At 39.0% G+C, this 27,838-nt stretch overlaps 2 protein-coding genes across 9 annotated transcripts in view; one reads left to right on the top strand and one right to left on the bottom strand.

Moving 5' to 3' along the window:
• Positions 1-5,365: 5,365 nt before the first annotated feature.
• Positions 5,366-8,643, bottom strand: zfp64 (zinc finger protein 64 homolog (mouse)). The gene is made up of 6 exons (XM_041799299.1): positions 8,403-8,643; positions 8,106-8,273; positions 7,860-8,006; positions 7,628-7,690; positions 7,299-7,550; positions 5,366-7,210 (listed from the first exon to the last, which is right to left on the bottom strand). Exons 1-6 carry the CDS (start codon positions 8,422-8,424, stop codon positions 5,805-5,807), a joined length of 2,058 nt encoding a protein of 685 aa, XP_041655233.1. The 5' UTR covers positions 8,425-8,643; the 3' UTR covers positions 5,366-5,804.
• Positions 8,644-9,966: 1,323 nt separating this feature from the next.
• Positions 9,967-27,838, top strand: part of LOC121517482 (teashirt homolog 2) — a 235,374-nt gene continuing 217,502 nt past the window's right edge. For 5 of the 8 annotated variants that reach the window (XR_005992555.1, XR_005992556.1, XM_041799294.1 and 2 more), the window contains exons 1-3: positions 10,185-10,384; positions 10,573-10,697; positions 17,314-17,376. The gene's annotated coding sequence lies outside the window, so the exon portion shown is untranslated. Of the gene's footprint in view, positions 10,057-10,184; positions 10,385-10,572; positions 10,698-17,313; positions 17,377-21,129; positions 21,210-27,838 lie in introns of those variants that run through there. The other 3 variants (XM_041799293.1, XM_041799292.1, XM_041799295.1) reach the window with 3 other exon arrangements.

The raw sequence follows: 27,838 nt of genomic DNA, 5'->3' as shown, positions 1-27,838 counted from the left end.
TTCCATGGTGATGAGGGATCTTTAAGTTCCTTAAGGAGATGAGGAGAGAGGAAGCTTCCAGAGGAGCTTAGGGCAAGGAAACACCACTGTTTCCTCCATGGAAGTCATTTGAAAACAGATGAAATGGGATTGTTTTGGAGGAGCAGCATATCTGCCAAAAAGCTGCACCTCTGCATGGTTTATGCACCATAAAAACCCAACTTGATCAATGTTGAGCGTACAAATCTTGATTTATTGGGTGCACTTGTAATAACTGAACTAGCTGACCCACACATTACATGGAGTTTCTTAAACTTTGTAAGATAAATAACAATATAGATTTAAACTGCAAAATCCTTTTCTGGGGGTCAACTTATATAGCGTGCCCAGTTATTTTAGTTGAACCAACTGATACAGTTATATTTGTGGTGGAAAAAAAAAAGCAAACTCAGAAATTATTAAGTTGGACTCCTTAACTCAAAAAGCACTGAAACTTGTTACTTAATTTTTTGTTACATCAGGCCCTTTTTTTTTTAACAGCGTGACTTTTTCCACATCCTGTTCTCACAGTGCTGATCTGCTTGAAATATTATCATTTAACCAGAGTGATTGTGTATTGATTAATACACTTCACAGCCTTATGCATGATAACTTAATTGCAGTTTTTGGCATCAACATCAGGTGGAAGTTTGATTCATTGCTTATATTTTATTCAACAACACCAACATACACTAGAGATGCACCATACTGTCTGCATGATATTAGCCTAAAAAGTAAATAATTGGTATTGGCAGACATGAAAATTTCCTAAGATAATTACAACTGATAATTTAAATATAAAAGCTGTCTATATTGGCTGTAAATTGGCCATAACATCAAATAAGTTAGTTGAATTTCAGGCTGCACCAACAGACCTACTTGAGATGAAGTCTGTCTCTCTAGTTGACATCATTCCTTACAATTTAAATTATATTTTAAGGACTGAAATTTGTGAATTTGTTCATCCTCAGACTTCAAATGTTGTTTATTAGGCACTGAAGTTTTAGGTCTAAGCTACACGTGAATATTGGTAGAGGACCCTGTAGTGGCAAAAATTCTTTTTCAAATTACTGGCACATTGGATATTTTCAACTAAATTTGAAAAACAAAACAATATTGACATCACTAGTATAAATGCATGGAGCTTTGTGGTAACTTAAGAAACAAGTCCATACATGAGGACATTTGAAAGGAAGATTCTATGATTGAATTTACCAACCAAAGTAATGCCACCCATAACTTTGTGACTAGGAATTATTTAAAAGGTGTGAAATTTTTAAATCAGGGGGTTCCTTGAATATTTGTTTTGCAGTAAGGTTTTGAGGCAGATCAACTGATTTCTCATTCGTTAAATTATCCTCCTCCTCATGTCTCTTTCTTGTGTCTCTTTCAATGCCTTGCAGAGTATAGCTTTAAGACATGAGGAAATGACACAAGTCAAGGACGCAAGGGTGCAGAAATAAATTGAGGAACAGCCTGTACCTTGTGGCCCCTTGAAGCAAGACACCAGGCAATTTTAAAACATTTTAAAGCATTTTTGCCTAATGGTAGAACCACATATGCTCAATTCAAGATGCTATTTTGATATACAAATTTTTGATCTATCGGCAGATATTTATTTAGTGTAAAACAAGCTATTTAAACATTATTTGCTTTTAATATATTTCCACAAAACCTTTAACTGAGCTTGTCAGGTTAACTGGACTTATAAAATGTATAATGACCCCTTTTGACTAAAAATAACGCTACAAAGTTGCACTGATTTAATTTTGCAGTGTTCATTTTCAAGCAAAAAGCCAACCAAATATGCTAAACAATTTAAGATCAGCTTAACTCCAACATCGCCCCTCCCAAGCAAGTTTCTAAAGATGTTTTCATCCATAGAAAAAGCACTTAACCCAGCCATGATGTCACATGTAGAGCAAGAGAGGGAGAGAGAAAATGGGCTCTCCTCCTCAAGGGTGCTCAGGATTAGGGCCTGGAAGTCTGTTAGATAATAGATCAAAGAGATACACCAGAGAGCACTCTCGTCTTTTCACACGTAACACACATCTTCATCCATAATGGAATTTCAGGTGCTCTTTTTCCCTTTTGAAATTCCACCTGAAGTTCAGTGGATAAGACTTTAGTCCTGAAATCACACGCAAATATTCAACAAGGGTCAGCGCTGACCCCACGGATCACTGCTGCTATTATAATATGAATGTGGGCTCGAGTGCAGGTACTGACAATGCAAGAGCATAATTTATCCCAGTCGTGACCCAACAAAGACTTCCAACAATATGAATGGACTCCATTTTTCCACTATTCAGTCGATTCATGTTCCTGAAGTTGTGAAGGATTTATTTATTATTAAGCGTGAGGTGCATCGCAAAGAAAATACCAAATAGGCCAGATGAGAAACCTCAAGTAGGATTTTCTCTTTGAGTATTTCATTTCAAAGTCATGTGCATGTTTTTATATGTTGGAAGACCACCATTAATAATCTTTTTTTTTTTTTTTTTTTAGTGTAGGAAGCCCTATTTAGGTTCTCTTGGTCTCAACTTATAAAGCTGGGCTCCTGTGTTGTGTCCCTATGGTATCATGTGATGTCCGGGTTCCTATGATGCCTTACGATGTCAGTGTTCTCATTTTGTTTGGGTTAAATATGTGGGTTGGGCTTTTGTCTAGGTTTTTCTTTTGTTGGAGTTCTGCTGATTTATTTTAAGTTACTTTTATTGTCTTGGTCTTTTGTTTCTGTTTGGGTTCTGTTAGTTCTTCTGAACATGTTAAAGTACTTTGTAAAACCTTTGAAAACTGCTATTCAATTACTTTGATACTGTCACTTCTAATATTACTACAACTTCTACCACTATTACTACAACTATTGACAATTCTTATTACTACAAAACTTCTTAAAAGTTAAAATGACCTTTTATAAAATTAAGAATACATTAACATACAAGAAGTGTCATCAGTATAAGTTTAAGAGTTAAGGCTTGAAAATAATTCAAAGGTGTCTTGCATTTGCCAAATACATAACAAGATGATTAAAAGTTGTTAATTAAAAGTTTCAAAAGGGCAGCACAACTAAAAATCCAAGTTATGGAGAACAAAACACTAACATTTTACTAGTTTATTAAGCTCACATCACAAAAAACAGGCATTTTTGAGAGCCAAATAAAACAGTAAAATGTTAGTTTTGATTTTTGAGCTTAGGGTAAGCAGTATTAATAATCTTAACTGGTGTGGAGTGCAACCTTCACTTCCAACTAAGTTGTGAATTAAATTGTTTCAGTTATTTTAGTGTGTATTTGCTAAGGGGAGCCAATTTGAACTACTTTAAATAAGAAGATAGCTAGCTATGTAACAATATGCCATATACAAAAACGTTTTAAATGTAATGAAATAGCTTGGAAAATATAATGAAAACATTTATTATCTTGAATTATTTCCTAAAATCTCCTCTGTCTTGTATATGTAAAGCTGAAGTTAAATAATTTAGTTATGCTAAGAGAAGCTAAGCCATGCATAGGCTAAGTCAGGCTAGCTAGCCTTTTCTTTAACAACCATGCATTTTCTCGATTATAACAGACCAAATAAAGATGTATTTTTACTAGTTTGAAAATGAAATTAAAACATGAGATAATCGCTCTTACCTCCAGTGAATAAAAGTACAGGCACTCTCCCTCTCTTCTCTTTGCTAACTTGTATGCTAGATGGTGCTCCTTATGTAAAAGACAGAAAATAAAGTCACATTATAAAGATAACATCAGGTTAAATATAGCAGAATGAAAAGTACATTATGACCGCATAACTACAACGAGAAGATAATTATTTCTCTCAGTGTCCAATCTAAAAGCTACAGCTGGTCTACAGTTAGCTTAGCAGATAGAGTGGGAATGATAGGCTAACAGTTAGCCTTTAGCCCCATCCAATTTGATAGAATAAACCAAACTGTGCCTTTTAAGATTACTAAGTCAAAAATATAATACATTTTTTAAAATGGTGTTATGTGCATTACATGTTGTTCTACCGTATCCATTAGCAGAGAAAATGCTAGGCCTTTATCTTGTTTTCCTGCGGCTGCTACGTAGCTAGCTGATGTTGTAGCTACTGCCTCATTGCCTCAAAAAACAACGGACTTGTCAGTTTTCTCAAAGTTCTTGGGCCAACTAAGCTGAATTAAAAGTGCAATGCAGTCCCTTTTAAATACAGTTTATAAATATTTTAGGTTTTGAAGAATAGTTTGAGCGTTTTTTTTCTTTTTTTTAGCTAGCCAGTACTTAGCTTAACAGCTAGCATAAGCAGAGAGTTGGAGGAAACCGTTCAGGTGTGTCCAAAATCATTCTCCAGCACCTTGAAGGTTTGCCATTTACACTTTATCAATTTAGGGGCTTTTTTTTGTGTGGATACATTATTTTGGTATTACTGTATTTTGTAATTTAAGTTTTTAAGATAAGTATCAATATTTGTATTTTATTTGGTCTGTAACAGGCACAGTACCTAATTTCTAACTACAGTGAAGTTTATAGCATCAGATTTTGACAAGCAGACTTAAGATAATTTAACCCTATGGCTTTAACATAAACATAGTAAAGAAAAACCTATGTAACCTAAAGGAAAAACAATTAAAAGCTAGATCTTACTAAAGCTACAGCTCAGCTAAGTTTTTATACTGTACAAGAGTTGATATGGGTATTTCAAATGGACCTCAGTAAGAAAACATAAAAATAAATATCACTTTCTATTGTGTGGCATCCTCTAGACCACTTTCTTCTTAGTCCATTGACATTAGTTGTGTGCACCATTTCTTTATAAAACTGAGTTTGGGCACTATCCTATTCTTGAGTGAAAACTTTGTTGCAGGCTAAAAGTTATTCATCAAAAACATCCTCTAACTTTGTGGCCATGCTGTGGCAGGAAAAAGCAGTTAATAGTCTGAATCAGTGGAGCCATTAGTGCTGAGGGACAGAAGAAATCAATGGTCACCTGTTCATAAGAGACTTCTATATGGGAGCAGCCTTCACTACCTGTAGATCCTAAGTGCTGATGTCTGAGAGTAAAAATGGCCTTAATAACAGACAGCAAAACACAAAACCAGCACTTTACTGAAAAATCTATTGGATGACTTACTTGCCTTTTAGAAACTGGCCTTGATATTCACTTGAAGTTGCCCTATTATTGATTTAGACTTTTCAGATTAAGAGTTAAAACAGAAATATTAATTTCCTTCAGGCTGCACATCAAGACATTGGAGCCTCAATACTATAAGGCTCCAACATTTTGAAGTACACTTACCTGTTAACTGTTAAACTCTGCTGCCACCTAGTGGACGAATTGTAGCAAGAAATGACACACTTTTCTTTAAATCTCAAGTTTATTCCAGTCTTTTTTCTGAGCTTACTTTGAGATGTTGCCTGACAGTAAACGTGATTTTTATTTGGTCATAGTTTTTCCTTGAAAAAGGTTGATTTATTTTGACGTCTACAAATTACATGTGAAAATAGAGCATGAAATGATGTCCAAATGATTGAGTTTTATAGCTATTCGGTGATAAACATGACAATTGTGAAAGAACTATCATGCTACAACTACTATAGATTATTCTAAAACCCGACAATTAAAAGTAAACAGAATATTTACTTAAGTGGTTCATGATAAGAACTGTAGAAACTGAATCTGTTGTTGATTATGACCTGCATACAGTAGTAACCCTAGTCCTAAGAGGTTTTTACTGGAGAAGAAATAGCTTATGATGCAGTTGCAGTCTTATTATCAGTAAAAAGAAAAAAAGAATCATCCCCTTATTCAAGTGTGTGTGAATCAGGATAAAGTGTATGAGGAGAGAGCTGCTCTATCACACTCTGCTGAGGCTGTGTGGACACTATGAGCGGGACGCTGTGGATCACAACGTTTTGGCTGCTCAGAGTGATGTTTGGCACGAGTAACGCACTCTCCTCACAGGGTAAGGCACTCTCCTGGACCTGGACGGTCCTCACCGGCTCCTCTGATGGTCCACACACCATGTCAGGTGGGTTCATAACCATGGCGGCATTCCCTTCCGTCACCACTGTCACTTCTGTGCCGCCCTCTTGGATCAGCGCGTTGAGTCCCTCCAGCTCAGAGCAGGTTGTGATGAAAGTCTGCGAGCCGCTGCTTGAGTCCTGAGCTGTTATGGCGGTGTGCAGCAGTGCCTGGTGGAGCTGGTTGTTGGTGTCGTCAGGAGTGAGCTGTGTCAGAAGAACTGCCTGAGGTTCAAGGGTGGTTTCTGCAGCTTGGGAGGAGCAAAGAGGTTGAATAGGTGCTAGAAGGTTGACTTGTTGGATCATGGAGTTCACCACCATGTCTTGGCTTTCTGGGCTGAGCAGAACCATGTTTGTTTTAGTCTGATTATCAACAGCTGTGGGGATTAAGCTGTTCTCCTGGCTAAGTGGATGAGATACGATTATTTTGAGCTGTGCGTTGCTGTACGGAGCCATCGAGTCAGACTGGAGAGGAACTTGAAGCTGGGTGCTGCTTTGTGATGTGACGGGAATTACGTTTACTGCATCAGCTGGGGTGGAGGTCTGCAGCTGCAACACATTCTGAGCATCTCTGTGCTGCTTCTTGTGGCTGCGCAGAGAGTCTTCCCTCACAAAAGAAGCATCGCACGAGTCACAGAAGAAAGCTCGAGCTGCTTCTAGTTTTGCCCGATATCTGGAGCCCACTGTTTTTTTAGAGTCATCTCCTCCATTCTTCCCTCCACCTTTCCCTCCTCTCCCCCTGCCTCCTTTTTCAGGCTTATCTGAGTGACACTTCTTCTTGTGGATGACCAGGTTGCTGCGCTGCTTGGAGGCAAAGTTGCAGAAGTCACATTTAAAGGGCCGCTCCTCTGAATGAATCCTCTCGTGGACTTTTAATGCCCCCTTGCTGATGCAGGAGTAAGTGCACTTTGAGCACTGCATGGGTTGAACTGGTTGGTGTTCTCTTGTATGCTGTCGCAGAGCAGTCTTGCTGGTACACTGAAAATCACAGGCTACGCATTTAAGGGAGTTCCCGGAGTTGTGTTTGATCTGAATGTGAGATTTCAAGTTGCCTTTCATGGCGCAACGGTAATCACAAAAGTCACACTTGTACGGCTTTTCACCAGAGTGGATCCTGATGTGCCTCTTCAGGTCTGAGTTGATTTTGAACTTTGCATCACACTGTGAGCACTGGAAAGGTGAATCCCCTAGGGAATTAATAAAGAAAAAAAAGCACATATTAGATGTCAGCGTTGTCAGTAAAATCAGCAAATTCCACCTATTCTGGAGACTTACCAGTGTGTGAGCGGAGATGAACAGTGAGCTGGCTGGAGTTGCGGCTGGCATACGGACAGATCTGGCATTTAAAGGGCCGTTCGTCATAGTGGATACGCAGGTGCTTTTTCAAACTGCTGCTGTCTGCTGCTGCATAGGGACAGTGTTTACACTTGTGCGGCTTCTCACCTGTGTGCGAGCGGCTGTGCATGTTGAGCTTGTCCCGTCGACTGAAGCGCTTGTGGCACAGCTCGCATTCAAACGGCTTCTCACCTGGATGGAGGATGCAGAAATTCATCAGTGTCTGATTCTGAAGAGCTTTTCTGATAGAAAAGGACATTTGGACTCACCAGTGTGGGTTTTAAGGTGCCGCTCCATGTCTTTTTGGCCATACTGAGTCTTAAAAGTGCAACCTGTAGATTAACAGACATTGCGCTTTTTACAAGGTGTGTTGTCTGTGGGTTTGTGGAAAGGTAATTTAAAAGTGTCCTAAATAAATACAGGGTGACAACATGGGACTTGGCGGGCAGGAAGTACAGAAAGAAGGAATGTGTTACAGTCATAAAGGCAGGGGGCACCAACCTGAGAAACAGCAGCTGTGTCGCTTTGAAGTCAGGGCAGGTTTTAATTTTTTGGAAGGTGTTTTCTGTGCTTTGGTCATGGTCTTTTTGACACCTCTCCTAACACATGTCTGGTAGGTTTCCTCGAAAACAAACTCAGAGCTAGGATCTGCGCAGGGTTAGATAGAAAGTGCATGAGACAAGCAGATTGAAAAACCAAGCATGCAATGCACAACACTGACAGCAATCCCAGAGGCATACACTTTACCTGTAAGTGAGGCTGTGGTAGTTGTAGCTGATGTGTCAGAGGTGGGTAGGGAACACCCATTCTGCTTATGGGCGAGAAATACCTCAAAATTATTGTACTGCTGTTTGCAGAAGCCGCAGATGTGGATGTCTGGGCTCACCTCCACCACGACAGAATGACCTGCAGCGACTTCAGAAGGCAGACAACAAAGAAACGAAACCATGTTTACAATAGGAAGTGTGAATAAAATCGACCCAGAACCACGGTTAAGAAACTGCCTACAGCATAAGAGGGTCCTTTAAAACTGTTTTCTATTACCTTCGGCGTTGTATGTAGCCATTTTCGGGCTTGTTTTGCTGGAGAATTGACCAACTCTCTGGCTCCTCAGAGCCTAAACGACGTTCACCATGTTGTCAAAGTATACCGTATCGATAGAACAAGCAGTCCACACAATTATTACACTGTTTATAGTTTAAATCTACCACAGACGGGATATCAATGACCATTAACAGTTTACTACCCTGAACACAACGATAGCTTGGTTTACGACATGCCACGATCGGTTTACGGTAGCGGGTGGAAGCGTGCTTTTGGTGAGTAACCGCATATGCTGCCTTCATTGACCATGGGAAATCCGAATTTTAACCTTATAGCATGGATATTTATACGTCAAAAGAAAACGTACTTTTATCGATTAGCATTATTTTTCACTTTTAAGATACTGATGTATTGTTAAAAAAACAACAACAAGAAGTTACATAACATGTGACGTATGACATAATTAACAACAAAAGCAAAAGGCACTCATCGGTACTTGAAAGTAGCAATACCTTGCATAGACGTATATACGTAGATGCCGCCTAGGCAGGTATCTTTCATTAGAGAGAATGCGTCAGGCGGGCGCCATATGCAGAAGGTGGAGTCTATTGATAATTAAAATGCTCATAACTCACAGAACAAAGCCGTTTGTTTTATTATGAATGTCAGGCATGCGTTTATGATCCAGGATACCTGATCAAATGAACAACACAGGGTTTCATACCAAATATATTGTTGCAGGGCGTCCCCACCAAACACTCACAAAATGTTAATGTATAGAAGCATATTTCATTTACTTGAGAAAATACAATTAGAATTCTGTCCTTGTTGAGAAACATGACAGGTCTCAGTATTACAAAAGAAGTTGCAAATAAAAGAAGGAGAAGCAAGAGAAACATATGATCTGACCCTGGAGAATTGTTTTAAAAAGAAAGAAAAAGAGCTGAATGTTTTTATGAAGATAAAAATAGTGAAACATTATGAAAAATAAGCTCCCATGAGGGGCTTGGCCATAAAATGCCATTGTAATATAATGTCCTCTGGGTCAATGAGTTAATATTAAGCAACTATTAAAACTTCTTTTTGAAAAGTTTACTGTGGTCAGATCAGAAGACAATGCTTGAGAAGGAGCATTTGTTTCTTAATTTTTGACTTTTTTGTTATTTTAAGACTATTACCTTGTTAACTGAAAATAAAATCATATCTTCATCTGTAAAACAAATGCGATATGCTTCCATACATAAACATTTTCTGAGTATATACATGTGTTACAGCTTGTTCTATGGAGAGGCCCTGCAACAATATATTTAGGTGAAGAATTTCAGTATGAAAACCTGTGTTTTTCATTTGCTCAGGCATCCTGGATAATAAATACATGTCTGACGTTTATGATAAATCAAACGGCTTGAATATCGGTTCATTTTTCAGTGAGTTATGAGCATTTTTGTTGTGAATAGACCCCCTGCCTTCATTGACTCCACCTTCTGCATATGGCGTCCGCCTGACGTATTCTCTGTACTGAAAGGTAACGGCTCAGGCGACATCTACGTATTTCTGTCTATGGCTTCAACCTTGTGGTTGGTCCACTCTCCCTAAAATGAAATCCAATCGTTTTAAAAAACACACAAGCCAGCCACATTTTAAAAAACACACGGTAAGTTTTTCTTCGCTTATATTAATCGAAATTTGAGCAACTAGAACATTCTTTCAAGTTTTCCCTGTCTCTGAAAGACCTAGCAAGACCGTCAGCGGTAACGTTACTGCCACCTGTCGAAGCACAAGTGGAATAAAAGGCCCACAATGGCCTACAAGGTGTACTAAAACGTTGTTTGTTGACAAAATTCAACATTTTAAGCGACTTTCAGCTGACAGTAAACCAAATTGTTTAAAGAGTGACTCAGAGCACTAGCTTTAGCATGAGTTTCAAATTACCTTTAGCCTTTCTGTGCTTCCTGAAACGACTTTTCCAAATCTTCTGAGAGGTAAGCTTCAAATATAGCAATTGGTGTCTCCACTTAAATACACATTCTCTACCATCTTTCAAGTAAGGGCAATTTACAGGGTTGTTGGGGTGAGTGAATGAGAATGCCTCTTTTTTATGCCAGAGCAGTTGTGCTAGTGTGAATAAGCCATGAAAGTGACTGACATACAGCTCCATTTTCACTGGCAGGTCCTTAACTGCCTGATTGCCACTGTGAAGCTCAGGAATTTCCTTACGCTGACTTTCCTGCACGGCAAAGGCACAGGACTGATTCCTTCCCTGCTGAAACAGCAAATCCTGGAGACAGACAGGAGGTGCGTGCAGACACACTCACTCCAGACACACACACACACACACAATGCAGGGACTCTCAAAGCCTGCCCATATGAATCTGACTGGTTGATTACTGCTTTCCTTGGATTTGATTCTGTCAGGCTTGTCCCTCTAGATTCAGATAAATGTACGGTAACAGTGTATGTCATATTAGGAGGAAAGTACTGTTTTCTTAGGGCATTTTAGAAATTGATGACTCGGTCCAGAGGAAGACAAGACATGAAAAGGAGATAAGTAAATAAATAATTAGATCTGACCGAAGAGCGTGCAAATCATAGGCACATAAATCCCCCACAAACTCAATACACTTAACCGTACATCAAAGACCGCATTCACATGTGACAGACAAATGAGTCAGAGATGGCTTAATTAAAGAAAGACTGGTGTCATCTCTCCAGCAGGGGAGAACAGGCCAGTGTGCTCTCTGCTTTGATCAAAAGAATTATAAATCTGCCTTTTCTTTTTTTCCCCTCTGCAGCAAAGAAATCCCACCCTGTTTTAGGAGAGGGATCACGATCAACAGTCACTTCATTACTGGACCAAACTGCACCCATGCAATGTGTGTCAGTACGAGGATAAATCCCATTAATAGGTCTTCTACTGCCAATTACTTTCCCAGTGACTGAGTCCATTTGATCTCTAACATTTCTAGAAAAAAAACGGAAGATATTGGTCACAAGGGATGCACAGTATAATCGGCATGATAGGAGAACAGCAGGTATTAATGTTTCTGCTCATTATTACAGCTGAGTGAAGGCTGGCAGAATTTACAGTTTTATTTTGTCGTCCTAATTCTTTAAAAGTGAACGTGAGCTCTACGGAGTACAGTTTTAGCTTTAAAATGAAGCTAGTGTAAGTTTGCACTTGAGAAAAATGCAATTTTTGTGTCATTTTAAGCATTTTGTGAGGATTTACTCACTGAACCACCCTACAAACCTGTTGTTTAATTAGGAAAAATGATTTTGAGTGTAAAATATGAGTTGAATTAAGAGGCCAGCATATTTTGAGTGGTCTACATCCTTGGCCAGAGATTCCAGGCCAGACATGAGGCTCTGTCCGCTCTGAGGCTGAGATTTTCACTTAAATCATGATAAAACACTAATAGTTGACGCAGTGGTATTTGGGTAAGTTTATTTGTATTTAAGCCTATTTCTTTTGGATTTAAACATTGAAAAACATTAAAAATTCAAACTTTTTTCTTTTTTGACCGCTATTTTTTGCATGTCAGTACCAAGTGGCACCCTCCAGTCCTGAAAAATGAAGCCAACACAGAAGTGCACAAAATTGCAATACCGCGAGTGTCCACTTAAGGCTGTCTACAGGAACACCAGAAGTCCTGTTCACAACATATGTTAAAAGCTTTTTAACTTTTTAAGATTCTTTTGGGGGTTTTTCATGCCTTTATTCGACAGAGGAGGACAGTGGATAGAGTTGGAAACGGGACAAGAGTGAGGAGAGACATGTAGCAAAGGGCCGCAGGCCGGATTCAAACCCGGGCCGCCTGCCTACATGGGTTGTGCCGTGGACTGCTAGGCTATCTGCGCTCCCTGAAAGCTTTTTTTAATGCAAGAAATAACCTGGTTTACAGCCTGGTTCAAAAAACAAAACGTGTACTGTTAGCTAAGGTCTTCATGTCCTCTCACTGTCAGGGGTGGAAATTTTTTTTGTACCACAATCTTTCGGTTATATTTAGGAAAAAACCTCACTGCACACTGATTGGCGTGTCTCATTTGATTGACAGATAGCTTGACAGGCAGCCGATACTTCCAGAAAGCTAGCTTTAGTGCTAGCCTAGCCGACAGGAAGTGAAGCCCAGTGGGCGAGCTCTTGTCTGCCGTTAGGTTGATCCAAAGTTTCGTTTCGATATGGAGGCAGCCATGGATTGGTTTCGAAAGCTGTTTGATTGTAATCAGACAGCTGATGTCACACAGGCATTGCCCAGTTCTTTCTAAAGGTCTATGTTCAGTACAGGAAGGCTGAAATTTGGGAGCCACCAGTCTGTGTCTCTCAAGTCTGCCAGCAGGATGTTCTAACAGTGAGTTTGACTCTCACTGTTAAAATGCTTTTAACATATAACGTGCTTATAATCCAAAGCAACAACCTCAATGTTTTCTTAACTAATTGTCTACTTTTTAATAAGTATACACTTATCATTTATGGTAGAATGAGATGTTCATGTTATTTCGTGTCTGCAAATGGATCACCATTATAAGAGTAAGGTTAATTCCAGTACAGGAGATATCAGCAAAATCCAGTATCATGCATCTCTATTCGTCACTCTTTCCTAGAAGGCAACTGAATCAGATTCAGATTTTTTTTTTTGCACAACCCATGTGAATACCTATAATTCTTTTAGTCAAGCTGTTAATCCTGATTACTTTCATTGTCTGTCAAAATTGACTTCTTCAGACTGTCTTTTTGTTCATCTAGCAACCCAAACCTCTAAAATCAATACTTATGATCAAAAATGACAGATAAAACTGGCAGGTCCTTTTTTGCAATCTCATTTGGAAGCACATGTTCATGGACATGGTACATTTATTCATCACTGATACTGTTTTTTGCAAAACAAACCAAAAAAACCTCAAATGATTATAATTATGATAAAAGAAAAGAAGGCAAATAATGGCAAGAGGTATCTTTCAACTTATTTAAAAAAACACAAACAATTTATTAAATGCAGTTGATTTTAAATTCAGTAGACTTGCTTAATGAAAGGATGGCCATTTAGGGAAGATATCAGGGTTAAAATTTCCCTGTAGTTCCTCCAATTTGTTCTTCAGGAGCCTAATTGAAAAGATGATTTGTTTTATTGTAATTTTTCCCAAACACTTCATTGTGCCAGTCCTCTGTAGATGTAGTGAGTGGTTAAATCCACATTGCTCTCCTGGCAGCAATGCTCACTTCCAAATATGTATTAACAATAAGGGATGCAAAATATGGGATTATTGTAGATATCTGATATACCAATATTTACAAACGTATTTTGGTCGATACTGATATTGATAACAATACATGAAAGGTTTAAGGAACATTAAAACTTCCATCCTTTAAACACACTTTAAAATTTGAGGACTATCCAGGAAAAGAACTTCAGTCCTTAAAATGCTCTTTAAAGGCCCAGAATTGGGATGAACGAAAAAAGACTTCAACTGATGTAGGTCTGTTGGTCCTGCCTAAAACTCCACAAACGTGCTCATGTATACATCCAATATTTATAGCTGATATAGGCAGATATTTATAACCAATGTATCGCTAATAAATACAGGCAGAAATGTTCATATCTGCTGATTACAATAACATGCTGATGATACTGTGTATCCCTAAATACAGTACAATATTTAGTTGTCCATTGGGGAATATTTTTTGGTGCAGTTTAATTGATAAATACATGAGTAAACTAATAGAGAAGAACAAATACATCACAGCACAAATAACCGTCGATGTGTCAGTTTGTTGAGAGCTTTAATAGCTAAGGGGACAAAGCTCTTTTGAAGCATGCCCTTCTCCAGGTCAGGGTCCTGTATCTGTGACCTGATGGTAAAAACAGAAGAGTGGATGAGTGGGGTCGTGGCTGTGGTGAGTGCTCTGAGTGTCAAAGCTTTGTTGTTCACATCTGAGAGGTTTGAGATTGGCAGTCCAGTGATTTTTCTCATCCACATCACGTGTGATGTGGATGAGCTTTTTCTGTTCAAAACTGTTAGCATGATGAAGATACATGGTGAGCAGTAGAGGAGGATTTAGTTTTATTGTTTGTAGATAAATGCTGGATTAGAAAGCATCAGACTCATATAGGAATCTGTTTTATCCAGGGGAGTACTGTATTAATTGTTATTGGCAGATATGAACATTTCCACTGATGTTTAAACCAGTATATTTTGGCTGTACATGACGGCTGTATGCACTATAAAAAATCCAACTTGATTAATGTTGAGGGTGCAAATGATGACTTGCTGATACACTGAGTTTCTTAAATTATGTAAGAGCCATTCAAAGTATAGATTCAAGTTGAGCCAACACAACTACTGTAGTTGAACCAACTGAAATATACCGTTTATTTCTATTAGAAAAAAATTCTACCAACCTGAGATTTTTAGCTATGAGCATGTTATGTCAACTAAATGTTAACATTCAGTATTAAGTTTGGTCCTTCAGCTTAAAAAAGCTGTGAAACTTGTCATTGAACTATTTTGTTATTCTGTGAGTTAGACCCTCTTATTCCTTGTCACATTATCTTCTTGGGTTCAACCAATGTTGGTTTTTCAGAGCAGATACTGATCCAGACTATTGGAAATGCATAGAATTGATAAGTGATTTCTGCAATCAGTATGCATTTGTGACGACAAACAACTAACTTAATGTGTCAAATGTAAAACAGCATGGTAAAAATTTATAAAATAAACAGTTTAGCTCTAGAAACAGCACAGAGCAACACTGTAGCAGCAGGGAAACAGGAAGTGATGTCATGCACTCTCTGTGTCAGTGGCACCCAGGCCTCAGTGTTGATTGGCTGGTAGATGTGTGACATCAAAGCAGTCAGAGAGTGTTTTGGACGCGACATTAGGCGAGACTGTAGAGTGAAAACAAGGTCAGAGGGGACACACCTTGCAGTGGGGTAGAACATCTTTTAATTAATTAATTTGGTGGATTATTGGTAAAATAATCTGAAACAATAACATATAATTATTTAACACATGACACATGAAGCAAATATTAGGAACTATTTCTTGAGTAAACCACTGGGCGGAGTGATACAGTGCAGCAGCCATGTCTGGAGTGTAGTTCCGGCTTTGCATTTAATTTTAAAACATCTCCTTCTCGTAATGTTCCATGATAATTTCATAGCGTGGTGAAAGTACAGGTCACAACTTGTCCATGAGAGCGTTTTGGAGTTGTTGGATTGTGTATTTGATGAGTTTGATGAAGGAAAGCCGGGATGCCATAAGAATCCATTGCGTTGGCAGAACAGCTCCTAACTCGGCACCGCCGATCTAAAAATAGCTTGCACCGACAACTAAAGGTAACGAACCTATTAGTAAGACTACAGGGATTATGGCAATGGGCAAATTTGCCAAAATGTTGAAGCATCCCTTTAATGTCCCTTTCAGCACACTTCATTGCAGTCTGTTTCTCCCTGCAGCAACAGTGGTGCAGGGAGAAACTGTGCACCACTGCTCCTTATTGTCTCATTTCACTTTAAAAAAAAATCAGACAGCTCAGTGGACAAGTCAAAAGGCATTTGCACGTTGCGTTACCTTTTTACTCTTCCCTTATTTCATTTTCAGTCCATAAGAAGTTCCTTTTTCCATGGTTAGGGCTACGTTATACTCTTTTATTTACCTGTAGAAGCAGGTAAGTAGCCAAACAGGAAGACAATCAGTCTTGGATTAAGACAGATCCAAAATGACACAAAAAAAGGATTACATGCAAAATAGTGGACTTCTACAATGTGAAACAAAGGCTGTGCTTAATCATGATTAACTAGATTAATAGCGATTAATCCTTTGACAGCTCTAATATTAATGAAATCGATATCGGCTGATCTGATATCCAAAATCAGATATCATGCATCCTTAGTTTGTAAATGTACAAAAACCTTGATCAAAAGGGTGTTTTAGAGATGTTTTCAACTGACTTTCTTTTAATGTTTACTTGTTGCAGCCCTTTGTGAATTTCCTCACTGTAGAAGATAAAGAAAAGCACCAAATCCTTATTTTAAAAGTAGAAATATCATTGTATTATTTGTTTTAAAAGTAATCAAATCATTGATCAGTTTTAAAAACAGTTTGAATTCTCTAGACAAACTGATTAGTTATCAGATTGTTTGAAGACTCCTGTCCTGCACAGGCACACTGCATATTAGTGCCTATTTCCCCACTCTAGTCCCCCCAACTCTAAAACAATAAGCTTTTATTGGTTTGTCGTTCTCAGAACCAAAGTATCACTGGGACATCCAGCTGTGCCAGGTCTAATTTGTAGATGTGGCCCTCTCCCATTCATTGAAATGACCAAGAATCCAGTGAGTGATGTAATGTCCCTCTTTTCCCCAATGAGACAAGGGCAACAATAGGGGGGAGTGCCTCTGTCACATTATTTTCCCCCACCGAGGCACGCCAGCTGCTTACAGTTGCTTAATGGCTACGAGCTGTCACAAGGCATCACAGCCCACTGCCACACAGGAGCGGCAGATGCTTTAATTGCACAATGACTTGTAGGTTGTCAACAGCAATTATAGCAGGCTTCCACCTGAGGGCACCCAAAGAACACCGTCTACTCACTTCACTGGAAAGCCTCAGAAGCTGGCTGGCTGCTACACATAAACCTGATCTCTGAGTCTCGCTCCTGTCCAGACGAGAGCCGCAGACGGATCCCAAGTCTCCTTTTTAGCTTAATGGTTTATCCGTGTGCTGCAATAACCTGAGCAGGACTGTCACACAGCAGACTCAGGACCCCAAAATCATATTTAGAAATAAAATATTTATCTAGCTTTGTCACCTTAGGGCCCGCTGCTCACCGTGCTGCGGCAGGTCGTGGTGTGCAGAGTTTGAGTAATTTTGCTCATTATTAATTCATGTCATTTTTTCTTTTGCGATTCAGGGGAGGCTCGTTCGCCGCTGCCAGTCCTGAGATTATTATCATTAAGAGGAAGCAAACAAAATGGTGAGTTCAAAGCTGTGCTGCAGCACGCTTCAGCCTCGTTAGTTTACAGCTCTGTGAAAATGCTGCCATTACATTTGTGGTCCGATCTATTTATAGACAGCCCTGAAATTATAATCAAGCAAACTAAACACACGTAGCAATTCTCAGTTTGTGTCAAATTGAACGGGTGAAAGATGCCCCCCAGTCCCTGTGTTTGTTTTGAGCCATAAGACAAATTATACACACATGTATGAATTCCTTTGGTCAACAGCTGCCATCACAGCATCAGATAAAACAGAGCCAAAGTCTGGGAACCATCAGATGCCTCCAACACTCCATCATATAAAAGAAAGCGCACACAAACACAGATATTTGCGAGTGAGCGCAGCAGTGCTACACACAAAAGGCGCACATGCTCACACGCAAAACAGCGCTATGTTCTTTGTATCTGCCAACTGATGCAGATGATAGGGCTGCAGATGAGTGCAGGCTAACCAGAGAGGAGAGGGTACATGTGGCTTCAGAGACAATAGCAGGCCACAGCCTCAGGAGGAGAGTATTCAAGCCTAAGAAACATGCTGCGATTTAAATGAAGAAAATATTGCAACTGCTTTCAAATTAGTGCAGCATTTTTTTTATATTTTGGGACTCAAATTTGCAGGTTTTTGCTACTGTTCTAAAAGTAGCCTTTTTTGTCTCCTCCTATTTGAAAGTGCAATACAATCTATCATATGTGTATTTAATAGAGTCCACCATGCAGGTACTGTAGCGTAGGTGTCTTGTATTTTGTTCCAGTGTCAGCAGGGGGTGTCCAAAATCAGGCTAAAGAGAAGGAGTCCCAGTGCTTGTTTGAAGCAGCTTACAAGGCAGTGCTCCAGTTTTTAGTAGCTGACATTTTGGAACCAGTGGGTCAGCAAAATGGAGAAGCTGCGGAGATGTATCAAAACCAGCAGGACAGTTGATCACAGGATGGTTGTGTGTAATTTATTGTGGCCCTTGGCTTCCTTTATAGCGAGTCTGGGGCCTGATCATCATTAACGTTATTGCACAAGTAGGTTTCAGGTGTTGCGTTGCTCTACTTATAGAGAAGGAAATGAAGCTGTGGGCTGAATATTTTGGACCCTCAGCAGTAAATCTAAACACCTGATGTTTGTGGATGAATGAATATACTACTTTGTTTTGAAAGTATTAATTTATCAGCTGATAAAGAAATTTGAGGTTGAATGAAAACACCCTTCTGTGTTAATCGTGTATACAAAATATGCCTTAGTTGTCTACTTTTGTAAACAAATAAGCGTTTTTTATAAATGTTTGAAGCAATCAGGGTTGTCAGAAGTTTTAACACTTTTCACAAGCACATGTAAAATGATGCGGTCTCCTTTTTCAAATGATTAATAAGCTAGAGAAGTACCAGACCTGCAACCCCAACTCCTCTGTCACCAGTGTTCTCTCCACTCCCCACACCAACCTGCAGACTCTTCCCCACTCGCTGGCACTCTCTCCTGGGGGAAATCCATGGCATAACATCCTTGATCACTTTCAACAAAATACTGAGAACCAATTTTATTTCATGGACTAGTTAAATCCTGCTATCCTCGGCTACAATAGCTATAATTCTCCCCTTAATTTACTTACTGACTTATTTTGTTGTATATTTTGTTTTTGTGTTCATTCTTCTGCCCTCACGTTAAGTGCTCTCGAGTCCCTTAAAAGGTGTAACCTAAATCCCAGCTATTAGAAGTATTATCAGCTCAGATTATCAGTCATATTTTAAAGGTCACATATTTTATCCCTTTAAGAAAAGTTAATATTGGTCTCAGAGGTCACCAGAATATGCCTGTGAAGCTTGTTGCTGAGAAAAAAAACATCAGTACTGGATTTTAATATGTCTAAAAACCCCTCTGTTTCAGCCCTGCTCAGAACGAGCTGTTTCTGTGTCTGTAGCTTGAAATGTTAATGAGCTGTCTGACTCCGCCCCAGACCACGCCCCTCTCAGGAAATGGATGTGGCTCTCCTGATTCTCCTCTTATTTGCCAGCTGAGAGGAGGATCAGGAGAGGAGGGCGGAACTTCCTTCAAAGACAGGAGGGCCAACCGAGCCTAGGGGCGGAGCTAACTCCCCACATGACATCATGAGAGGAAAATCTGAGAATGGCTTGTTTCAGCACATATTTTCTGAAAGGTGGAGAGGGGTGGGGGTGGGGGATTTTTCTGGTACATATTTTTGTTAGAAAAGCCTGAAAAATTGGATTTTGCATAATATGTGACCTTTAACCTAAAGCTGCTGTAAGAGTAAGAGACATCAGCAGTAGTCTATACAAATTCAAAGGTTGGCTGATTCTCACACTCTTTTTGTCATTCAATGAAGAGCAAGAAGATTACAATAGCTAAACTGGACAAATACATTTGTTAGGTACTTTTCTCCACCATGGTACCAAATCAGGTTTTACTATTTTCTTATTGGGACGACCCTAGATGCAGTTCAGTCCATACTAGAAGCTGCTCAGCTGTGATTCTCTGCTTCCTGTGCTGCAGACAGTGCTGAGGGTGCATGAAACAGTGGCATTACTCTGCTGGAAAATAATGGGATGATACTGTTCCTGAATGACTCCAAGTATTGTCTTCAGCATTTATTGCTTTTAAAAACAGCATACATTTCAGAAAACATTTACTGTATATTTATACCCATATTGCTCGATATTACAGCTGCTATTACTGCAAAGGCATGTCACTGTAACACTCACTCATTTGAATGAAAGATGACTTGAGAAGTGAGCATTTTTATATTTTTAGCATTGCTTTCTATGTAGCCTGATTTTTGACAATGATATAAAGCAGTCGTTCCCAGCCTTTTTCCTTGGGGTTCCCCCTGTTGTATCTAAGAAAAGCTGAACACCCCCATAAGCCACATAATAAAAAATGACACATTGTTGTCAATCCTGAAGAGGCCTCTGCAGATTTTCATACCAATAATACCTCTGTATATACTATTTTAGTCAGGATTTTAGCTGAAATGTGCAAATCTATTTCTGACAACGTCAGAGCAGACAAAACCTTCAACTTAAAACTTTGGACCCAAGGTTTGGTGAGGGTAATGGTGTAAAGCTTTGGTTCTCAACCTGGGCTCCAAGACCCACAGGGGGTCATCAGAGATCTCAGAATATTATAAATAATAACTGAAATCAGGATAAAACTCTAATTATATAAATTATATAAAGGTTTGTTGGTAAGATAACAAGAGTAGACCTAATATCTTAGAGTTTTAACAATGAAACAATAAAAAATGATATTGATTTCTGACAGCACTTTTTTATTCTTACCTTTTCCTAGATACAAGAAGAAGGTGTGTTGAGATAAAAAGGTCAAGAATCACTGTTAACGGAATTTCACTTTGGAGAATAAAAACAGTCCATGAGCTTTTTACTTCATGAATAGTTCCCCTGTATGAGAGGGGTGACTCACACAGAGGCCTTAGAAATTCCTCAGAAGTGGATTAAGATTGAAATGATTATTTTGGCCTCTCTGTAGATGCCATTTTATTGTTATGGGCTGCACGTTGGTGCAAGGCTTGATGCTGTTGGCTCACAGGAAGTAGATTCCTGGTTCGAGTCCCTGCCAGGACAGGCCCGTTCTGTGCAGTCTTCCCTTGCATGGTTGGGGTTTCTCCTTGTACTCCAGCTTCCTCCCAAAGTCCAAAGACATGCTGGTTAGGCTAACTGGTGACTCTAAATTAACCGTATATGGGAATATAATTCTTTTTATGTTTAACCTGCAGTTGACTGGTGACCAGTCCAGGGTGTACCCCTCCTCTTAACCAGTGACAGCTAGGATCTCCCCCTGTGAAAAGCAGTTTAGGTAATGTAGAGATGGATGGATTTTATTGTTCATTTGCAGTTGGTTCATAAAACTATCTCACCTTCTCCTAACTATCAAGCTTAATCAAGTAAAAGCTGCATGTTTCATCATAAACCTTTATTTATTCTCAAAAGGACACTGAGGTTTCCCTTAATAGCAGTGCTGCCAAGATAATAAACACATTAGAATAAGCAAAACATATTAATATAATTAATCAAGAATCACTTGAAATCAATCAATTTGAAATTAACAATTGGAAACTAAGTGGCTCCAAAAAAGGGTGAAGCCATTGCTACAAGTCTGTGATGATTAAATGCTACTGTTTAATTATCTAATGAGAGAGGAGAATAACTTTATATCAAACCACACTTCATCACAGAGGTGAGATGGATGGTCAAGTTCCTCTTTCTATAACCCCAATAGATCTTAGATAGGGATGCATTATACTGGAGTTTGGTGATATCCGATGTGTTGATACTTAGAAGTTTGTTTTAGCTTAAAATAGTATCAGATTTCTTGGTACATATGGCCTCAAGTTAGGCCAATATTTACAACTATGGATTCACATAATTATCATCATGATATTAGTATTAGCAGATATGAAAACTTATGCTGATATTTACAACTAATTTATTGGCTATAAAAATCTTCCTTTATTGTGCTCTGGTTTAGTTCAGTGGGTAGAGCAGACGCAGATATTTGGAGGCTAGAGTCCTAAAGGCACTGGTCAAGGGATCGATTCTTGGTCTCAGCGCTGTTGGGTGCCTGTCTTCCCCCAACTCTCTTGCTCCATATTTTCTTTCTCCTATCCTCTCTGAATAAAGGCAAAAAAAGACCACAAAAATCTTTTAAAAAAAGGTGTGAATCTTGGCTCCACAAGCAAATAAGTTTGCCAAGTTTTAGTTTTAGTTTTTAGGACCAACAGACCTACGCCAGCTGAAGTGTTATGCTTTATTCATCATCGTTCCTTAAAGCAGTGGTTCTTAACGTTGGGGTCAGGACCTCTTTGGGGGTTGCGAGACACTGAGAGAGGGTCTCCAGATTCCTTAAAAAAAAATTTCTCACCAATTTTGCCAATTTTAACATATTTTTGCCATTTCAAACCCATTTTGTGAAATTTAAACCCTTTTCACCATTTTTTCTGCTTGTTTCTGCTATTCTAAATCAATCCAGGCCACTTTCTGCCATGTTGCCTCTGTTGACCCATAATTGCCACCATTAACCACTTTTAAAACCCATTTTTGCCCATTTTAACATCATCTTACCATTTGGTATGCCCATTTTTGCCAATTCTGCCAATTTCTGCCTATTTTTCTGCCTTGTGAACCCTTTTTGCTAGTTTGTATCAATTTTTCATCCCATTTCAACAAATTTCCACCAATTTTTTTGCCACTTGAAAGCATTGCAGTCACTTGTTAATCCCCTTTAACACTATTTATGCCATTTTTGCCACTTAAACCAATTTTTGCCATTTTTTCTGTTTGTTCATCACCACTTTTCTTTCTTTTTGCCACTTCTGACCTGTTCCTACTACTTTTTATATCCAATTTCACCATCTTTTCCACCATTTTTTGCCATTATTAACCCATTTTAGCAGTTTTAAAATATGTTTATTCTTTTACCAAAAGAGATTTACATTTTTAAGAAGGCTATTTACAACACAAATGAATTTAAAAAAAGATATCTATTTATTTAAAAAGAGTGGTTATTATTTTGGTTAAATATACAATATGGATACCACAGCTTAAATTTACAGTGGACCATAATTTTGCTGACCTCTATGGTTCCCCAGTTTGGCTGGGTCCCAGAAGGCTTTCCCATTAGTCCCCCCTTGTCTGCACATGACTCTTCTTTATTATGCATGGCTGTGTTCAACCACCTCAAAGTACGGTGGGGGTCCCTGGTCTCTGGCACCTTTATTTTGGGGGTCACAGGCTGAAAAGGCATTCCTTTAAGATCATGTGCCTGAAACTTGCTGTATTTTCTCAAATTAGCATAGAGAGCCAGGAATAGGTGTAGAAATCTGATGTTTTTTTCACATGACTTACAAGTAACCCTATCCTTAAAAGCTATTATGATTTTTTTTTTTTGGCCAGTGACAAAAAATAACTTTATACTGTGGCTTTAAGGTACCTTTATCAGCAGCGGTCTCATATTTTAGCAGCTATCCATGCTGCTATCACAGTCAGCAGACAACAGCAGACGCCACAGTTATGGCAGCCATGCCATGAGATGGCAGCGCCTTTCGGATCGTCTGTAGGCTTTGTCTCTGGTCTATAATATCACAGACACATATATCTTTAGGCTCTTATCTAAACAAAAGATCTGTGAATATGTGTGCACGTGCAGGAGGCGTGAATGTGTGCGAGCAGCCATACATTGGTGTGGTGATATTGTCAGTGATGTCATGTTGGAGGAGGGAGTCTTGATAGTTAGACAGATAACAATGGGGCTGCACACACACATAGAGCTGGAGACACACACACACACACACATGCGGCATCATCATCGTCACAGAGGGAGAAAGGCTCATAATTGGACAGAGGTGTCTGTAGATAATGAAGCCAGACCTCACACCTGCCAAACCTTGGGGATTTCACTTGACTGGCCACTTAAATCTTCCTCACTCTGCGGGTCTGGAGGGCAAGAGAGTGAGTAAGAACTAATGGAAAAAAAAGCACGCGCTACAGGGAGGATCCCTGTCAGCACCAGTGTAGTGTGGACCCAATCCCACCCACCCACCCTCCCTCCCACTCCAGCTAACTCAGCCCCCACAGCTCATTCGGTACGGCACCCACCTCACTTCACTTCACTGTAAATCCTCTGGTGTCAAGGATTTCAGACGGAAATGGGGAAATGCTGCACCAGCTATTTTGTTTCAAACTCTCAAAACACTCGCTTCTCCCGAGTTGTCTTTGGTGACAGCGTTGTGTGTGCGGGAAGCGTATTGTGCCAGCTTTTAGTGGGGTGTCATTCGAGGCGCTGAAAGGGAAATCAGATAGACGCTTCAGCGGAGAAATACTTCTATATGGAAAGTTTACCTGACAGTCATCAGTGAAGGTGTGACACTGTATCAGTGGAAGCAAAAAGCTACACCAATTAGGGATCGAGTTTACGCTGCCAAAAGCTTAACAATTTATGGGAAACAAAACTCTGTCTCTCTTCATGACTTGATCCATAAATGAGGCTTGGAAATCATTGTCAATGTGGATAAAAACAAGGTATAGATGAAGCACAGGGAGAGAAGATCCTATTCTGTTCCATAAATACGCAGACAGCAGTGAGAGACAGCAGGGGGATATCACTCTTTGTTAGCCTGTCACAAAGTCAGCCATGTCAGCTTTTACATACGTGCCTGTGTCTGCTGTCAAAAGGTTGTAGAGGTAAATGGTAAGAATCAATAACTTTGTAGCACTAACAGACACAAATAGAGACTGGTAGCTTTCCTCATGGGTTAGCTGCATCCAGATGGCCATGGTATATCTGTCATTTTTTATTCTTTATTCTGCAGATAGCGGATAAAAAGGATAAACACGCGCTTGTCAAAACTCTGCTGTCATGTGGAAGTTGTTTTGTGCCTCCGCTGCTACCCCGAAGTCGAGCTGTGCATTAATGCTCTGACTTTAGGGGCTAAAGCAAGGTTACCTAGAGAACCTCAGTCATTTTTCTTAGTGCTGGAAAATACAGAGAGACGTTTCCTAATGGAGATCTACATTTATATACTACAGCCGCAGTGCACAGTCACTCAGAGACTCTGTAAGGTGTCTGTAAAAATGCACACAATGCATACAGGCAGGCAGATTTATGGCATCATATTTGGAGTATTGCCCTGCTGGAGTCAAGACCACCTAAACTGAGGCCAAGTCATTCCTCACATCAAAATACTTAAGATATAAGAAAAGTAACATGACTTTCAGAGATTGAGACTTAATCAAGAGCTAGGAAAAGGCAGTCTAAGTCCCAAATAGCATGAAAACTTTAAATATAGAACAGGAAAAGCCATTACAATTCCTTATACTGATGAAATCCTTATTGAAAAAGCATGCACATAGTATTAATGTTAAAACTGACACTGACCATAGTTGATATAATTAGCTTTGCCTCAACAGCTTTTGTTTTTGTACCTGTTGTTGATTAGATGGGGTTGAGAAAAATCCCCACACACCCTGCCCCCCTCAGTCCATCATTAACCCCCTGAGACCTGAGCTTTTGTTTGGAATGCATCTTTAGTCCCTCCCACTTATTCTGGATAATTAGGACCTAATGAGTTTAAAAGCTCAGCTTTAAACAGGAATTATTTTTGACAAAAAAAAATTATGTACAATATCAACATAAATTCCCTAAAATCAAAACAAAAAGTAAGACTTCTGTGAACAAATTTCTCCCATAAAATTTCCCCAACATTTCTTCAAATATTCCTCAAATGTGTCAGTAAAACTTAAGCATAAGGCTTAAATTTGAATAGAAATCACCCCCCCCAAAAAAAAAATTCATGTAAATTCTTGAAAATTAAAAAAATTCCCCCAAGATCTCAGAGCAAAAATGTACAAAAAATACTCCCCAAGATTCCCCAAAATGTCCTAACATTCCCTGGAATTTACAAAAAATCTATGTATTTCAAAGGACACCCCCGAATTCCCAATCAAGTAAATGTTTCAAATTTCTGTGAGAATACCCAAAAATTTCTAAGTTCTCCCCCAGAAAAATTCAAATAAAATTCCTTCAAAAGACTATTTCCAAGTCTACACAAAAATGCCAAAAAAATCAAAACAAAAGCTTCCAAATATCCCCAAAAAATTCCAATGAAATACTCCAAAATTTAAAATCAAAAAACTTCCAATGAAACTCTCAGAAATGTACAAAAATATCCCAAAATATACATGAAAATACTCGAAAATTTCAAAGATATCCCTGAAATTTCCCCAAAAATTCATATTTCAATTGAAATATTTAAACCTTAACTGACATTCCAGACATTTATCTCAAAAAATATAACAGGAGAAATTATTGCTATGTTGTAGGAAAGCCAGAATGTAATGTCCTCATATGAGGTTAAGTTAAACAACTATAGCGAACATTAAACCTAGCTATCTAGCAGGATTACAAACTCCATGTGGTGAAAACAGAAGACCCTTTGGGAGCTACACAGCTGCACAGAAACTGCACATTTTAGACTTTGCTTTAAGGAATAGTCAAACAGGAAGACTGTTTGAGGCCTGCTTCCTCTGAGAGACCCACAAACACAGATTGTGTCTTACATATTGGTGCGACTTATATTCAGGATTTTCTATCACTGTGATATCAGCTAAAATCAAAAACACTGATATCTGCAGTACCAGTGGAGTAAAAACAGAAGCAATTGCACTCTATTTGGAGTAAGCTGTGGTTTTTATTTACCAAAAATGAAAAAAAGACAAAGATGAGAAACGTATTTACACTGTTTGAATTGCACAATTACATAGGCAGCTTCTCAATACTTGAACGTCACCAATGCATTTGTGCAATCTAGACAGTAACCCCTCTATTTGTACACTTTGGGTAACAATTCTGACCAAAGAAATGTCTTTTTTTTTTTTTTTTTTAAGTTTCAGTACTTTTTTATTGAAAATTTTGACAGCCTTATAATGTAGACTACTCAGTAATAATCCCAAAGCAGCCAAATCCTGGGGCATCTTGTCCTAAGAATTGATTATACAGCTGTCAAATTTGAGTAGAGCTTCAAAAAGTGTCCTAAATGAGTCTCATTTTGAATCCATTCATAACTATTAAAACAGTAGAACTCTGCAAAATACTTAACTGTACAAAATCGGAATGGATTTTTAAATCCCTCTGTGTTGTCTGTGGCTCTCATTCACCATTAAAAAAGAGCCAGAAAACCCAGCCCAGGATAGTAATCTTGGATACTTTCAGTTTAATTTTCCAATGTCCGGGCCAGGTGGGGAGGTAAATGAGCCCAGGTGGCTTGCCTGGCCTGCGATACCCAGGAGGGGAAACCTTGCAATCAACAGCAACAAAAAGCTAGCATCCATGGTGATGGATCGTGTCACATGTCCGCTGAGTGTTTGTGCTCTAAGTGCTGTGCATACTGAGGCGATAGCTCACCTCCTGCTCTGCTGTGATAGATCATAGATAGACAAAAAAGCTGCGTGAGCACAGACAGTTTTGGGAAATGTGCTGTAACTGTAGACCCCGGGTCATCATCAGCCCATCTTTTACCAGCTTAAACTGCCACACAGAGACACTTTTAGTAGTTGGGCAACATTTGCTGATGTGGATCCTCTTTCCAAATGGCAACGATAAGCGACACTGAAGTGCGCCATGAAATGAAATCACACGGAAACCGAAAGCTTATCAAGATGAAACTGTGCAATAATACAAGAATTATCCATCACCATCCGTCATGTATTTGTTTGCAGGAAACAGATTACATGGATCTTAATTGAAATATTATTTTACCTTCATTTGAATTATTTATGGGGATGCTGACTACATTCATACTTCAGAGGAAAACATGAACACATAATGTGATGCAAGAATGTGTGTGCGTATTTGTGAGTATTTCTCATATATTATTCAAAGTGTAGAGTCAGAATATGGCTGTATGCAGCCATATGAAGGGTATCAAACGG

Source organism: Cheilinus undulatus, linkage group 11 (assembly GCF_018320785.1).
Source record: "Cheilinus undulatus linkage group 11, ASM1832078v1, whole genome shotgun sequence".
In the NCBI taxonomy this organism is placed as follows: Eukaryota; Metazoa; Chordata; class Actinopteri; order Labriformes; family Labridae; genus Cheilinus; species Cheilinus undulatus.
The sequence above is the reverse complement of the archived record's forward strand: the minus strand, read 5'-3'. Positions and strand labels throughout refer to the sequence as shown.